Genomic DNA, 15155 nt, shown 5'->3' on the forward strand with positions numbered 1-15155 from the left:
AGGGGAACAGGGCCACAGTGGGTATTTTGTGGTTTCCGCTTTCAGAGATCAGATGTATCAAAAAGAGGGAAAGAATGTGCAGGGTTGCGAAAATGCTACTATCGCTACACTTTAACATTTTCCAGAGGGAGAAAGCTAAACAGAATACTATACTCCTGTGACTAGAATAATAGACTTGGAGAATCAAATATCGGAAAAGATATCAAGAGATCACCTGGTCCAACCCCCTGCCTCCAGGCATCCAGATGGAAGCCTATTCTTTTCTTAGAGATCACCAATTGATTGGTATTATGGAGCATTTATTCTGTGCAGAGCACTGTACTAAGCTTTTGGGAGAGTTCAATAGAGTTGGGAGACAGAATCCCTACCCTCAAGGGGCATAGAAGCTGCATGGCTTTAATGGAAAGAACCGGGGCTTGGGAGTCAGAGGATGTGGGTTCTAACCCTGGCTCTGCCACTTGTCTGCTGTAAGACCTTGGGCAAGTCACTTAACTTTTCTCCATCTCAGTTGCCTCATCTGCAAAATGGGGATTAAAAGTGTGGGCCCCAAGTGGGATAACCTGATTACCTTGCATATTTTCCAGCGCTTAGAAAGGTAGAGTAGTCACAATCTTCTTTGTTAATAATAATAATAATAATAATCATGGTATTTGTTAAGCACTTATTATGTGCCAAGCAATGTTTTAAGTGCTGGGCATTGTTCTAAAAGCTGAACACTGTTTTAAGCACTGTTTTAAGCGCTACATCCATGTCAGAATTTTGCCTCCTTCATGAGTCATCTGAAATCTTTCCTGGTTGACTGTAATCAATAAATCAAGCAAGCAATTGTATTTATTGAGTACTTACTGTGTGCAAAGTACTGTAGTTAGTACTTAGTACAGTGTCTGGCACATAGTAAGCACTTAACAAATACCATAATTATTATTACTTTCTGGGGAGTACAATATAACAGAATTGATAGATACTTTCCCTGCCCACAGCGAACTTTCAGCCTAGAGGGGCTGACAGACATTAATATAAATTATATATATGTAATAAGAATAATGATACTTGAGTGTTTACTATATGCCAAACACTGTTCTAAGCTCTTGGGTAGATACAAGTTATTCAGGTCAAACACAGTTCCAATCCCACATGGGGCTCATGCTCTTAATCACCTCTTTACAGACGAGGCAAATGAGGCCCAGAGAATTTAAGTGATTTGCCCAAGGTCACATGGCAGGTACTTCTTGGAGCTAGGATTAGAACTCAGGTGTTTCTGACTCCCAGGCCCATGCTCTAGCCTTTAAGCTTCTCTACATAAGTGCTGTGGAGGTGAGGGAGGGGTGAATAAAGGGTGCAAATTCAAGTGCAAATCAACTGTAAGCCCATTTCCTCCTGTCAGAATTTCTGAGACCTTGGAGAGCAAGTATGGACACAGAGAAGCAGCATGGCCTCGTGGCAAGAACAGAGGTCTGGGAGACAGAGGACCTGATTTTAATTCCGATTCTATCGCTAGTCTGCTGTGTGACCTTTGGCAAGTCACTACTCTGGGCCTCAGTTAGAATCATCTGTAAAAATGGAAATTCAGACTGTGATTCATTCATTCGATCATATTTAGTGAGTGCTTACTGTGTGCAGAGCACTATACTAAGTGATTGGAAAGTACAGTTTAGCAACAAAGAGACAATCCCTACCCAATAACGGGCTCACAGTCTAGAAATCCCCATGAGGTTTATGGACCCGAGAGCAAAATCAAAATCAGTTCCTTTGTCTAGTTCTCATTCTTCTTTACGGCATAAGTACACTGAGATTACACAGGAGGTTACTAGGAGTTTCATCTCCTTAGAGCGATTATCTGAAGCACAGTTTACCAGATCACGTGACTACTGGGGGGCGATTCCAGGCCAGTGGGTTTAGTCTCTGTGTTCCAAATGAGCTCGGAACAAGTCCTTCGCTCTGCTCAGGGCCACGTCGGCCGGCACCACCAGGTGTGGCGTGACACCCACCCCCTCCCAGGAGCTGCCGTCCTCGGAGCCGACGGACCTGGAGGTGGGGATGGTGATGTAGAGGTGGGTGTCATCCACGTGGTACGTCTGCGGGGGGTGACACCCGCCCCCGGTCACTTCGCCGACCACCAAAGCTCTTCCCAGCCTTTTCATGATGGACACGAACTCTTCCGCCGCTCCCGCGGTCATGTTACTGGTCAGGATGACGACACTCTTTCTGGAACCGTATCTTTCACCTTTTAGAGAGACGACAAGTTGGAGGCCAGAGGCAGATGTCTGGATTGGGGGCTAAGACACAGGGTCGGGGACATTTTCCCCACTAAGTTTTCACCATCACACTGAGGGGCTTACACAAAATTATTGCCTAGTCACTGAGTTCACTGTGCCTGATCTGGTGACCTTGTATTCTAGTCCAGCACATGGCAAGCACTTAATAAACACTTAAACTAAAACTAATTATAATATTTGTCAAGTACTCTTTAAACACTTGATATTCACCACCCTGAGTCTCACAACACTTACATATCTGTAAGTATATTTTACTTACAGTGTATATTTTAATGTTTGACTCCTCTTCTAAAGGGTAAGCTCCTTTTTAAAATTTATTTACAGCATTTGTTAAGCACTTACTCTGTCCCAGGCTCTGTATTAAACACTGGGGTAGTTACAAGCTAATCGGGTTGGACACAGTTTATGTCCCACATGAGGCTCAGAGTCTTCATATTCATTTTACAGATGAGGCACAGAGAAGTGAAGCAACTTTCCTAAGGTCTCACAACAGATAAATGTTGGAGCTGGGATTAGACCCCAGGTCCTTCTCATTCCCAGGTCCGAGCTTTATCCACACAGCTTCCCACTAGGGCACGCTGCTTCTGAAGGCAGGGAATTTGTCTATTAACTCTGTGATATTGTACCCTCCCAAGGGCTTAGTATAGTGCTCTGCACACAGTAAGCTCTCAATCAAGTCCATTGACTGATTAATTTATTCATCAGTGTTTACTATATGTCAAGTTTTCAGATATGCTGGAATGGATGGATCCCAGTAGAAGGATCACCGGGCTGGAAGTCAGAGGTTGTGGGCTCTAAACCCGACTCGGCTACTTGTCATCTGTGTGACCTTGGGCAAGTCACTTCACTTCTCTGGGCCTCAGTTACCTCATCTGTAAAATGGGGATTAAGACCATGAGCCCCATGTGATTGCCTTATATTTACCCCAGAGCTTAGAACAGTGTTTGGCACATAGTGAGGGCCTCACAAATACCACAATTATCATTACTACTACTGCCTTTCAAGGTGTGTTAGGATAGAGGTTTATAAATCCAAGAGCAAAATCAAAATCAGTTCCTCTGTCTAGTTCTCATTCTTCTTTACGGCAGAAGTACACTGAGGTTACAGAGGGGGTTCCTAGGAGTTCCATCTCCTTAGAGCGATTATCTGAAGAACAGTATACCAGATTGTGTGACTTCTAGGGGTATGGATACAATCTCTGTCCACATAGGGCTCACAGACTAAAAGGGTGGAAGACAGGCATTTTATTCCCATTTTACAGATGAAGAAATGTCTCAGAGAGTTTTAGTGGTTTGCCCAGAGTAGGCAAGTGGCAGAGCTGGGACTAGAACTTGGATCTTCTGACTTCCAGTCCTGTGCTCTTTCCATTAGGTCACACTGTCGCTCAATATTCTTCAATGCTCCCTCAATGAAATTATCAGTTTATTGGAAGCACTGTGACCTCACTGAAAGACCACAGGCCTGGGAGTCAGGTGACCTGGGTTCCTCTCCCCACTACTTACCCACTCTGTGTCTTTGGGTAAGTCGCTTAACTTCTTTGTGCCTCAGCTTTCTCATCTGAAAATGGGGATTCAGTAGCTGTTCTCCCTCCCCTTTACACTGTCAGCCCCATATGGGACAGGGACCGTAGTCAACCGAATTATCTTGCATCCTTCCCAGCATTTAGTACAGTAATTGGCACGTAGTAAGTATGTGATGAATTCCACAGTTATTATGGAAGGCAGAGACCATAACATCTACTTCTACAGTGCTCTGAAGCGGTAGCTTTTGATAAATGCTGATGGATACAAAGAAGAGAAGTGATACTTGCTGCATGCTCTCAGTAATACTTTCTCTGAAAATCTGGGTAGATCCAGACATGTGAGTTCTGTGGGGCATAGGTAATAATAATAATGATGGCATTTGTTAAGCGCTTGCTATATACCAAGCACTGTTCTAAGCCCTGAGGGGAATACAGGGTAATCAGATTGTCCCACAAGGGGTGCACATTCTTAATCACCATTTTACAGATAAGGGAACTGAGGCACAGATAAGTTAAGTGACTTGCCCAAAGTCACACAGTTTATAAGTGGCGGGGCCAGGATTAGAACCCATGACCTCTGCCAACCAAGCTCAGCATGGCTCAGTGGAAAGAGCGCGGGCTTGGGAGTCAGAGATCATGGGTTCTAATCCCGGCTCTGCCGCTTGTCAGCTGTGTGACTTTGGGCAAGTCACTTAACTTCTCTGTGCCTCAGTTACCTCATCTGTAAAATGGGAATGAAGACTGTGAGACCCACATGGGACAACCTGATCACCTTGTATCCCCCCAGCATTTAGAACAGTGCTTTTCACATAGTAAGCGCTTAACAAATATCACACAAAAAAAAGAGACTGTGCTCTTCCCACTGCACTACGCTGCTTCTCCAACGGTGTTATAAAGACCTTCTCTCCTGGTTTAGGGCACTTTTGCTCCCTACATGTCCACATACTAACCTTCAACCTTCAACAGACGAGTCCTGGGTTGGTTCTGATGCATCCTAGGAGGGAGAAAGGAAGGAGGAAAGGGACCTAGGAGAAACTTGTTTGGCCCTGAGGCTCCTGGATCCCATCCATGCTCATCGTAATTTGATGGAATCCCAGAGTGTCCTAGGCTTTCGAAGGGTCTTTGTTAGGATAGGTGTTAAGTGCTTACTATATGCCAGTCACTGTACTGACCACTGGGGTCATTACAAGATAATCTGTTGGACACAGTCCCTGTCCCACATAGGCTCACAGTATTAATCCCCATTTTACAGTTGAAGCAACTGAGCCACAGAAAAGCGGTGACTTGCCCGAGGTCATAGAGAAGAAAAGTGGCAGAACTGGGGTTAGAACCCAGATCCTTCTGACTCCCAGGCCCCTGCTCTATCCACTAGGTCATGATTCTTCTCTCTGGGTCCTTGGCCAGAGATTCGGCCTAAAAAATCTTTTTGTGGCCTAGAGAAAGTAGTCCTTGAGGTTGTTCCAGGCCACTCTAAACTCTAAGATACACTGGCATTTTGTGACCCTGTTGTTAGTAAGCATTTTGGGGAGAATTAGGCTTTGGCAATATGCTTGCTGGTATCAGGGAGTGCGACATTACAGCAACTCCGCCTTGAGACACTGTATCATCTTTGCTATGTAACATTAAATCTTTTTTCCTGGGCAATTGAAATGATTTGGTAGTAATGAATATTTCTATTTCACAGTATTTCATACTAGACTAAAAATCCAGATGGAAAGGGCCCATCCCTGGAGCAAACTATCACCTGCTATGTGAGAATGAGTCCAGATCTCACTGATGGAGTCATTAGGTCTGTTGTAGATTTTATCCAGAAGGACCGGGTGGTCTTCATCAAAGAAGTAGGAGCAGAGAGCAGAGATGGAGGAAGTGGGGCCTCCTATGTTAAACCTGTTGGAAGACAAAGCACAGTTTGGACCCAAATAGACAAAACAGAGACAGTGGAAGCACTGAAAATCGTGGAGAGCATTGTACTGAATTCTGGAAAACAGGTGGGAAAATCTGCCTATCGAGTGTTTGCTGGATCTGATTGGTGGGAAAATCTAACCCCTGAGTCCTCCCTACCGATGACACAAACCCCTCTGGCTTAGTGGCCAAGGAGCAGCAGTGGAGGAAGCAAGCAGTGGGGATGCTTACTTTGGACCTTCAGAAGTTCTCGACACCCCCATTTCTCATGACCTGTATCTGCTCTCTGAGAGTGTCCCCCACACCTCCTGCCAGGCTCTCTCCCTTAAACACACATGCCAGGACTGTATTCCCAGTCTGTACTCTGTCAACTGAGCACGAACTGTATCCCACTTTTCCTGGCAGCAGAGTGAGTCTGAGCCATGCCACACTAGCTCAGGATCCAGGCTTCCAGCTCAAGGAAAACTATAGGTAAATGAGTTATCTCCAAAAAAGTGACTGGACCTTACCCCCAAACCAGGGTTACCTAGGGGAGCCCTCCTGGGATTTTTATGCCCTTCTTCCCCACAAATCCCCTGCAAAATACTGGGCTAACTGGCTGAGGCTTCTGTGGATTCCTATCTTTCTGGGAGCAGTATAGGGGAGGTGGGAGGAGGTGAGCAGACTTCAGTACAACTTTCCAGCCCAGGAAAATTGGGTGTAATTGAATGGACCTTCTTCCCACAAAAATTGGGGGAAAATGGGTGGTCTCTGGGGAGGTAGCCTTTGGGTGGAGGGAGTTCTACCATTCGTGGCTCAGTGGAAAGAGCCCGGGCTTGGGAGTCAGAGGTCATGGGTTCAAATCCCAGATCTGTCACTTGTCAGCTGTGTGACTGTGGGCAAGTCACTTAACTTCTTGGTGCCTCAGTTACCTCATCTGTAAAATGGGGATTAACCGTGAGCCTCACGTGGGACAACCTGATTACCCTGTATCTACCCCAGCGCTTAGAACAGTGCTCTGCACATAGTAAGCGCTTAACAAATACCAACATTATTATTCACCTCCCTCCATGGTGCCCTCTTTTCATAGGAATTAGAAATTCTGAAATCAAACTTTAGTGAAGTTGAGAAAGGGGGTAGTTGCTTTGTAGAGTCACCTCTGAAACGGTCAGTCTTGGGGAATTCACAAGACCAGGAGGATCTCCGTCCTTACAGTCTGATTAACTTCATGGTAACCAAACCATGTAAGATGTTGAAATCTGACAGACAGGAGGTTGTGCCGTCTATCATGGATCGAATGGAAGGCCCAACGAGGGCTGGGCTGAGATTTTAGTCCCACCCACCCTACTCTCCCTACCACTGCCATCTTAGGTTTGAGTCCCTTTTCCTTACCCTTCTGCATGGATTTAGGGTCAGTCTCTTCTAAGCAAGTCTCAATGGCACTAGTGAAGAATTTCCAGATGAAAATAGAACAGCATTGATCCCTATTTGAACTCCCAAACCGCTCAGGCTGAATCTCTTTTTTTCTTCCCTCATCCCACCCACAAAAACCCAGCAAATTGCTAGATGGGCGAGGAAGGAAGTGAATTCTGAATACAGAGGTGCCTCTGTTGGGCCGGATACCTCACAAGACGGCACAAAGAACGGTTCCATTTTACACTGGCCACCAACACGTAGGGTTTTAGACGGAGACGAAATACAGATCATGAAACCAAATTGCATCTGAAAATTGGGACGTACAGCCTTGGGCTACTTTGCAAAGAAAATCACACATTTTTACCTTTGTGGGACTCCTGAAAAAAACGGTTGAAGAAATAAACTTTTTTTGGTATCATTTCTAAGTGAACTTCATACTGGGGTCTAGCTGTCTCCTCGTGGAGTGTAGTGCCATCTAGTGAGAATTCAGCGGTCTGATCATCATTTTTGTTTCTCTAAAAAGAATGTTTTAATCCTTGATGGGAGTTTGCTGCGAATGCATTTAGTGCATACTCATTTTACACTTAAGCACTTAACACCTATCCTAACAAAGACCCTTCGAAAGCCTAGGACGCTTCTGGGATTCCATCAAATTACAATGAGCATGGACAGGATCCAGGAGCCTCAGGGCCAAACAAGGTTCTCCTAGGTCCCCTTCCTCCTTCCTTCCTCCCTCCTAGGATGCATCAGTACCAACCCAGGACTCGTGGGTTGAAGGTTGAAGGTCAGTATGCGGATATTATACTTAGTGATCAATTAGCCAATCCAAACAATGGCGAGTCATTTCCATCCCAAAAGATCGGATGAACCAAATAAGGACTCTACAGTGAAGGTTTGCACATCAACCCATGTACTCAAGATTATTAGTTCCTTGTGGGCACGGATTGGGTTTTAGCAACTCTCTTATATTGTCCTTTCCTAAAGGCTTAGTACAGAGGAAGGATTTAATAAATACCACTGCATAAAATAAATACCTCTGATTAATTGATGGATTAGTCGACTTAACAAATGCCATCATCGTCATCATTTTTTAAGTGCTTATTATGTGCCAGGACTGTACTAAGTGCTGGAGTAGTTGCTTGACATATAGTCAGTGTTTAACAACTGTCATAATTATTATAATCATTATTATTATTAGAACCCAAGTTCTCTGATTTCCAGGCCACTGTTTTTTCCACTAGTTCATGCTTGCCTTTTAAAGACCTTCTTGCTCATGGGCTGTCTGATTTTCACATGTCTCTTCGACCTTAGAACTGTGCTGCAGATTTAGTCTCCTCTTCCTGCTCATCTCCATGGCCTCCTGAAAACATCGGTAAAAGCCACAGCCCTGATGCAACCTTGCACGGACACGGATATTTCCAGACATGGAAAGGGCTTTTACCCCAAAGCCCAGGGAACAGCCCTTCCCTCCCACGTTCACCTCATGTCGATAATGAGGCCGTCCGTGTGCACGATCTTCTTCCACACGTGCTCCACCATCAGCTCAGACACCTGCGTCAGCAGCTCACAGTCTCCAAACATGTCGAATCTCAGGTAGCCGATGTTGCCCTCCATCACGCTGGTGTGGAAGGAAAACTTGATGAGATCCTCAAAGGTTTCGGCGGAAGGAATCTGAAAGAGTTCAGGGTGACTCAGTGAAAAGAGCGTGGGCTTCGGAATCAGAGGTCATGGGTTCGACTCCCGGCTCTGCCACTTGTCAGCTGTGTGACTGTGGGCAAGTCACTTAACTTCTCTGTGCCTCAGTTACCTCATCTGTAAAATGGGGATTATCTGTGAGCCTCACGTGGGACAAACTGATTACCCTGTATCTGCCCCAGCGCTTAGAACAGTGCTGTGCACATAGTAAGCGCTTAACAAATACCAACATCATCAAGAGCCGGTGGTGCCGGTTGGCCAGAGCTGGAGAAGGATGAGCCTCAGCAGTCTCTGCCTAAGGGATACTGGGTGACAGGAGTGGGCTCCATTTCCCTTTGCCAATCAATCAACGCTATTTACTGAGTACTTACTGTGGGCAGAGCACTGTACTAAGCACTTGGGAGAGTACCATAAAACAGCATTGGTAGACACATTCCCCATCCACAGAGAGGCAGACATTAATATAAATAAACACATTTCAGCTATGTATACAAAGGTTGTGAGGCTGAGGGTAGGGTAAATAAGAGAGAGGGCGAGGAGAGAGGGAAGATGGTTGGATGAGGATGTGATGTGGTATGAGAAGCAGTGTGGCTTAGTGGAAAGAGCATGGGCTTGGGAGTCATAGATCATGGGTTCGAATCCTGACTCTGCCACTTGTCAACTGTGTGACTTTGGGGAAGTCGCCTAACTTCTCTGTGCCTCAGTTACCTCATCTGTAAAATGGGGACTAAGACTATAAGCCCCACGTGGGACACCCTAATAACCTTGTATCTACCCCAGCAGTTAGAACAGCGCTTGGCACATAGTAAGCGCTTAACAAATACCATCATCATCATTATTATGTGTTAGGTGGAGCATGGCCGCGCCACCTGGAGATTACTCCTTCTTCTGCCACTTACCTGCTGTATGACCTTGTTCAAGTCATTTAACTTCTCTGGGGTTCAGTATCTTAATCTGCAAAGGGAGGCTAAGATAGCCCATTTCCCTACCTCTCATTCTGTGAGCCCCGTGTGATCAATCTGATCTGATTATCTTGCATTTATCCTAGCGTTCAGCGTAATGTACAACATAACAGAATTAGCAGATCTGTTCCCTGTTCACAATACTGTACCGTCCTAAGCACTGGGATAAATTTGATGCAATAAAGTGAACACACAGTAAGCACTTATTATGTTGGGAAAGGAGGGAAAGGCTTTGAAAGACCCTGGGAAAGCCTATAGAGACCAGGCAGTCTGACACAAGGTGAGGAAGAGCAGGACAGAGCCTTCAGATCTTTTGGAAGTAGCTGTCATTCAGACTGTCACCCAACCAATCTGAAAAATGTTCAGATGTGGGGACTCACTCCTGCAGAGAAAAATCCTGGCTACCTCATCCCACCCAAAGATTTTTAGTTTTCTCTGCTGGGCACCAGTACACAACCCTAGTAATAATAATAATAATAATGTTGGTATTTGTTAAGCGCTTACTATGTGCCGAGCACTGTTCTAAGCGCTGGGGTAGACAGAGGGGAATCAGGTTGTCCCACGTGGGGCTCACAGTCTTAATCCCCATTTTACAGATGAGGGAACTGAGGCACCGAGAAGTTAAGTGACTTGCCCAAAGTCACACAGCTGACAAGTGGCCGAGCCGGGATTCGAACCCATGACCTCTGACTCCAAAGCCCGGGCTCTTTCCACTGAGCCACGCTGCTCCTCTGATAGTAACTTATCTCCCCATTGCTTTCTGCCAGAGAGTCAATTATTGTTTCCGCCTCGAAGAGTAAGAAGCATTTGGGATAAAGAAATTTCACCTGGCCCGCTTCGCTCCAATCCATACTGAAACTGATAATAGTAAGCAACCACTGTATTTGTTAAATGCATATTATATACATCAGTGGTATTTACTGAGAACCTACTATGGGCAGGTCATTCAGTTGTATTATTGAGCTCTTACTGTGTGCAGAGCACTGTACTAAGCGCTTGGATTGTACAATTTGGCAGCAGACCACTGTACTAAGCAGTTGGGAGAGTACAGTACAACAGAATTAGCAGACGCATCCCCTGTCCATAATGACTTCACAGCCTAAAGATACTGTACCGTCCTAAGCACTGGGATAAATTTGATGCAATAAGATCAGACCTTGAACCTCGTGAAGTTCATGGAGTTAGAGAATGGGTATTTACCCCCATTTTACAGATGAGAAAATTGAGGTTCAGAGAAGTTATCGTTTTCTCCCGAACTCTTAATACAGTGACTCTTAATACAGTGCTCTGCACCCAGTAAATGCTCAATAAATACCATTGATCGACTTGCCCAGGGTCATGTAGGAGGCAAAAGTGGCAGAGCCAAGATTAAAAACCAGCCTCCTGACTCTCCGTCCCACCTTCTCCCCTCGCTGCTTCCCACGGATGCATAATGTCTGTCTCCTCTCCCCCTTTAGAGTGTAAGCGCTCTGTGGGCAGGGAATGCGTCTGTTTATTATTGCAGTGTACTCCCCCAAGCACTTAATACAGTCCTCCGCACACAGGAAGCACTCAATAAATACAGTAGGCTGACTGACTGATGCAGTCCGACGCTGGGGAATTCTTGGCCGGAACTCTGAGAGCTTGGTAGCCCAACGTCAGAAGTGAGGAGATGAGCGGGTTTCTCCAGCAGGTCCCTCTAGACTGTCAGCTTGTTGTGGGCAGGGACCGTGTCCACTTATCGTTGTACTGTACTTTCCCAAGCACTCGGTTCAATGCCCTGCACATGGTAAGCGCTCAATAAATACGACTGAGAGAATGAACGACCGACTGCACGGTCCAGCCTGAGCCTCACCTGCATGGGCACGACGCCTGGGATGCGGTCCTTGGCGTCCTCGGGGATGTACACCATCTGGAGGTGCGGGTCCCCCGACAGAGCCCGAAGGTGGGCCCCCAACACCTCGGCCAGCGCCCCTTCTGAGGTGACCCGCCCACACCGGGCCTGGAGGCCTCCCATCTGGGCGGCCACCCCGGCCCCCGTCTCGCGGAAGGCGTAATTGTCGGCCACCAGCTTCGCGGCGGTCCGCAGAACGGTGGGCACTTTGGACCTCAGGGCCGCGATGCCCTGGGCCACCGCCAGGGCCTCTGCGGCCTGCGCCATCACGTCCGGCTCCACCCCGGCCACCGGCCAGGGTTGGCCCGTGACGGGGCTCAGGGCCACCAGGGTAGGGATGGAAGCGTAGAGGGAGCCGTCGCCCACTTGGAAGACGCCGACGGCGAGGGCGGCGCCAGCGGTGGGTTCCCCGATCACCGTGGCCCTCCGGAGGCCCTGCATGGTGTGGGCGAAGGCTTCGGCGGCCGCGCCGCTGGCGTGGCCGGTCAGGACGTAGAGGTCCTTGTGCGGGCCGTAGCGCCGGCCGGCCACCCGCGGGACCGTCCGCACCTCGACGGTCCGCCCGGCGGAGCGGTCGGAGAGCGTGTAGAGGTGCCGTGGGGGCTCAGCTGCGAAAAAGTATGAGCAGAGGAGGGGCAGGGCGTCTGAGTAGCCGGCGGGGTTGTAGCGCAGGTCCACCACCAGGGCCGCCGTGTCCACCAGCTCCTCCCACACGAGCCGCACCAGCTGGGGCCCCAAGGCCCGCACCGCCTCGCCATCGGCCATCGTGTCAAAGCGCAGGTAGCCCAGCTGGCCGGGCAGCAGCTCAGTCTTGAAAAGGGCCTCCACCAGGTAGGCAGGCTCCTCGGGGGATGGGCCGGCCGGCCGGGGTGGGGCAGGCTCCTCGGAGCCCGGCCCCCCCGGGCTGTGGAACACCAGCAGCCTGGGGTCTCCCGTGGCCTCCTGTAGGTCCCCCGTGAGCTGGGAGGCCAGGGATTCCAGGTCCACCACCATGCGGTAGGCACCTCGGTCCAGCTTGGCGCTCAGCAGGGCCCCGGCCCGCCTGGCACCCGCGGGGAAGCAGTAGTGGGCCTCCAAAAGGTGGCCGGTGGTCTCCACCAGGGCCTCCAGCGTCTGGTGGAAGGCCAGCACCTCCCCGGCCTTCTCCAGGGCCTCCTCCGCCAGCACAATGGCGTCGGGCACCACCCCACCACCCAGCCAGCCCTCCCCGTGCGGGTCGAAGAGGGTCAGGAAGGGCACGGTGAGGACCAGGCCCTCCCAGGGGGGCCGCAGGAGAGGGAAGGTCCGGCTGTGCAGGAGGCGGCCGGCCGTGATCTCGCCAACCAGCGTGGCACGGCCCAGGGCCTGCATGAGGTAGGCGAACTCCTCTGCGGCGGTAGCCGTGCGGTGACTGGTCAGCAGGTAGACGCCGCGTCGGGCCCCATAGGGCTTCTCCAGGGCCCCGGCCCGGCTGGCGTACTCTCGGGTGACGTCGGCCGGCCGGTTGTAAGTGGTGAAGAGCCGGATGGGCCCGGCGGCCGGGTCCTGGAAGTAGGAGAGCAGCAGGGGCACGGCGGAGGAGGGGCCTCCGGGGTTGTTGCGCAGGTCCACCATCAGGTGGTCGGTGGCCTCCAGGGGCTCCCACACCCGGCGGCCCAAAAGGGGCCCCAATCGCTCCAGCGCGGAGGCTTCGGGAAACTCGTCGAAACACAGGTAGCCCACGTTGCCCGGCAGGACTGACACCCGGAAGAGCGGAGCCTCCCGGGAGGACCCGTCGCCGGGCAAGATGGAGGCTCCCGGGCTGGGCTGGTCCTCCTCCTCCTCCTCTTTCTGCTCCTCTTCCTTCCGCGGGGGTCCACGTTCAGCCTCCTCAGGCTCCAGCCTGCGCACCAGGAGCCTGGGGTCCTCTGAGGCGGCCTGCAGGCCGGCGTTGAGCCTGGAGGTCAGGTCCTCCTCCGAGAGCACCGAGGAGAGGTCCAGAGCAGCCAGGTGGCGGAGCAGGGCTGGTACCCGGTCCACCAGGGCGTAGTAGTCCCGCAGGAGGTCCGCCAGGTGGGCGACGGCCCCGGGCACGGCCCCGCGCAAGGCCAGGATGTCCAGAGCTTCGTCCAGGGCCCAGTCGGCCGGGACCGCCACGCAGGGCAGCACCCCGCTGCCTTCCCAGGACCGGCCGCCCCCTCCCAGAGGGCCCAGGGAGCACGCCACGGGCACCGTGATGAAGAAGTCCGAGAGACCGACGCGCAGCTTGCGGAAGACCAGGGGGCCCCCGGCCGTGCGCTCGCCCACCACGATGGCCCGGCGCATCTGCTGCAGGATGTAGGCCACGTCCTCGGCCACGCCGGCCGTGAGCCGGCTGGTGAGGACCACCACGTCCTTGTCCGCCGCGTACCTCGCCCCCAGGACCCGGGGCAGGGTCCAGAGCTGGAGGGTGGCGTTGGATGGGCGGTCGTACACCGTGTCCACGTGCAGGGCCGGGCCTTCCGGGTAGAAGTAGGAGATGAAGAAGGGGATTCCCGAGACATGGCCCCCCGTGCTGTGGCGCAGGTCCAGTACCAGGGCCGAAGTCCCCAGCAGCTTCTCCCAGATGTCCCTCACCAGGACGGCCCCGACCCGCTCGATCTCATCCCGGCCGGGGAGGCGATCCACCCTCAGGTAGCCCACGTTGCCCTCCAACACCTCGGAGCCGACCGCCGGGCGGAGCCGCTCCAGGGGCTGTTCGGCGGGGAGGGAGGCCGGCTCCGGGGGCTGCTGGGAGACGGCCACGGGGGCGGGCTCGTAGGAGATGACAAGGCGGGGGTCGTTCAGAGAACCCTGAACGCCCGCCGTCAAGACGCTGGCCAGCCTCTTGGGATCGGCGATGTCCAGGATCTCGCCCCTCTGAATCGCCTCTTCGATGGCTTCTTGCATTCCCATCAGGTTTTCTGGGTAGCAGTAGTTGTCCAGGAGGATCTTTGCCACATCCAGAACCATCGAGGGCTGGGAGACGGGCTCCACGTGGCCGGTGAGGGAGAACTGGGCTACCAACAGCAGCGGGAGGCAAACCCCCATCATCGTGACTGTCCGGAAACAGTCGGCAGCCGGAGAGCAATGGTGAGTCTCCGCAGAATCGCTCAGCCTGGCCCTGGGCCTGCCTCGTCTGCCCATCTGCTTCCACATCTGTGATCGCTGAGCTGGGAGGAGGCTTTTATCCCGATCAACCTGTAATCGCCTTAAATTGGAGTGAACCGGCTGAAGGTTTTCTGAGGAAAAGTTTTCTATCTCCCACTTTTGGCACTTAACACTGGAAAAGAGAGCTTGTTGGTGATATTATAAAAGGATTGGTAAATAAGGAGACAGGTAAATAGGATTGTAAGAAGGTCTTCACGGTAATCCTCTCTGCCCCTCCGGGAGATACTCCATTCTACTCTTTTTTGTCTGTCATTCAGTCAGTCAATCGTATGTACTGGGAGTTTCCTATGTGCAGAGCACTGTACTAAGCACTTGGGAGAGTACGATATAACAATCTCCAATATGTTCCAGAGTGGTTCAAGACCAAGTGGATTCAACTGGAG

At 50.8% G+C, this 15155-nt stretch overlaps 1 protein-coding gene across 1 annotated transcript; it reads right to left on the minus strand.

Annotated features, from left to right (window-relative positions):
• Positions 1-1701: 1701 nt before the first annotated feature.
• RBP3 (retinol binding protein 3) lies at positions 1702-14788 on the minus strand. The gene is made up of 4 exons (XM_029061211.2): positions 11587-14788; positions 8576-8766; positions 5543-5685; positions 1702-2224 (listed from the first exon to the last, which is right to left on the minus strand). The coding sequence occupies exons 1-4, from the start codon at positions 14758-14760 to the stop codon at positions 1896-1898; spliced, it is 3837 nt and encodes a 1278-aa protein (XP_028917044.1). The 5' UTR covers positions 14761-14788; the 3' UTR covers positions 1702-1895.
• Between the last annotated feature and the right edge of the window lie 367 nt (positions 14789-15155).

Source organism: Ornithorhynchus anatinus, chromosome 3, assembly GCF_004115215.2.
Source record: "Ornithorhynchus anatinus isolate Pmale09 chromosome 3, mOrnAna1.pri.v4, whole genome shotgun sequence".
Lineage (NCBI taxonomy): Eukaryota > Metazoa > Chordata > Mammalia > Monotremata > Ornithorhynchidae > Ornithorhynchus > Ornithorhynchus anatinus.